Source organism: Hippocampus bargibanti, linkage group LG14, assembly GCF_051943395.1.
Source record: "Hippocampus bargibanti isolate YZ-2025 linkage group LG14, ASM5194339v1, whole genome shotgun sequence".
NCBI lineage: Eukaryota > Metazoa > Chordata > Actinopteri > Syngnathiformes > Syngnathidae > Hippocampus > Hippocampus bargibanti.
In genome coordinates, this window is record NC_142747.1 from 9,622,641 (window position 1) to 9,624,586 (window position 1,946).

Below are 1,946 nucleotides of genomic sequence, written 5' to 3' on the forward strand. Positions count from 1 at the left end.
GATTTCCTCCCTTATCTTGTTCGAGAATTTAGTACAATTTAGAGGAAAACTAAAAGTTACTCAAGACAAACCTCTTTTTTGTTAAACTTGTACATGGACACCTGCGCAAATCAAAATGTGTCCGGTACAAAGGGGAATTTATTGTGTGATTGTCAACTTCTCATAACCACAAATAGAGTTTCAGGAATTTACCTCAACCAGGACTTGAACAATCACACATTCCTCCGTATTGTTCAACATAGCTTTATGTGACATCAAGCCTCCATACATCTGTTTGAAGAGCTTCTTTTTATTTAAGAAGGCTATACCAGACGCATAATCACTGTACATTGATTTAACATTACCTTTACAATTAAAGTCGTCACTGAAATTACAGAATAAATATATGCACATTTTTCTTCAAATCTTTGTGTGAGAGAGAAAACATTAAAAGTGCGCCTGACAAAGCTGTTAGTGGGTGATGGTGGGGCGAAGTTGGGGTCAGGGGCGGGATACAGAGGCAATTGTGTGGAGAGTAGGGGGATATTTCCACACAGTGTGTGGAAATATCCAGAAAACATTAGCCGGTGTCTGATAATATTCACAAATGTTTCATCACCTGTGCATCCCCGGCGGGTCCCTTTTTGAGAAGCACCCCGAACAAATCAAACATTCTAATTAATGGTCACAAACATCATCATAGGATATCAAAATTAAATAGAGCAGTCAACCGGAATGCAATGCATTGCAATATTTTTGTTCACATTGTGATGAACTCCAAAACCCCCATACCGCCGCCAACCCTCATCTTCCTGCACTGCAACGAGTGCATGCGGCAGACTGCGGATCACATTCACATTTGTTTTATCCTTCTTTCAATGATTTCCCATTGCCTTAATGTGCACGGCCTCCAGGGGTCTTTGCAGATCCTGGTTAGGGGTAGAAGAGGCAGAGAAAAAGCCACCGATTCAGAGAGACGTCCTGCTCCCGTGCGTCATGGGAATTCCATAAAGAAAGGATCTTATTGTGTATCTGGATTGTGGTGTATTTTTTTAATTCCCCCAATGCCTCCCTTGCTCTTCTAACACACTCTTCTCAACAAGTAGTTATATCTATATTATAAAAAAATAATAACAGATACTGACATTGCTGGCTACTCAGAAAAAAGGCACTTAATTGATATATCTGAGAACAGCCTTTCCTTCATCATCATTTGGGCCGGACAGTACGCAATTTCAATTAATCTCCCTTGTCCAGAATGATTTGATTTTAATATTGGATTCGGGAAAGCGTGTTTTGTCCAAAGTAAATAGACAATGTCTTTCATGCCTTTCTCCTCCGGGCTACAAATGTTAAAACCGATACGATTTTTCCAACAGTTCGAGGTAATCTGGCTTGGTTTGAAGTTTGGCCCTTAATTCCGGATAATCGCTTTGGGAAGGTTCAGGGAAGCAGCATTTCCCCGCCGTGAAAAGCAAAGTCTCCTTCAGCCGAGCGTCCTGTTGCAAATCTGGGTACTGCATGCCAGGTGGGTGAGCGTGTGCCACGTGCATGTTCTTTAGTTTGGGAGCAGTCCCATAAACGCAGTCCACAAAAGCCACGGTAGGTGTGGGCCTTTGACTGTCAATCACGGTTTGGCAAAGCCCGCCGTTCTCGTGAAGCCCCGCAAAGTCGGCTGTGTTGTGGTTGACGGCAACAATTGTGTTGAGTTGAGAGTTGGACACCGAGAGCCTCCACTCTCTTTCTTTCTCTAACAAGGTTCTGTAGCTGTTTCCGTTACCATTGCTTGCATTGTCTCTCTTCGCTGAGAACTGCACTCCGTCGTCGTCCGACGTCACTGCTATCTCACCCTCCCGGGGCTTATAAATGGGGTTGTTGCACATCTGAGTCACGGGGTGGGGGATGTAATCATAAACATGGCCGTGGGAATGTGTATGGCTAGGATGAGTGTGAGAGTGCAAGCTGGA

The 1,946-nt window shown here is 43.7% G+C and overlaps 1 protein-coding gene across 1 annotated transcript in view; it reads right to left on the minus strand.

Moving 5' to 3' along the window:
- Positions 1–269: 269 nt before the first annotated feature.
- Positions 270–1,946, minus strand: part of slitrk3a (SLIT and NTRK-like family, member 3a) — a 7,970-nt gene continuing 6,293 nt past the window's right edge. Inside the window, exon 3 of the mRNA XM_089014158.1 lies at positions 270–1,946. This exon is cut by the window's right edge and continues 2,152 nt beyond it. Coding sequence (XP_088870284.1) covers positions 1,332–1,946 — 615 coding nt within the window. The 3' untranslated portion in view covers positions 270–1,331.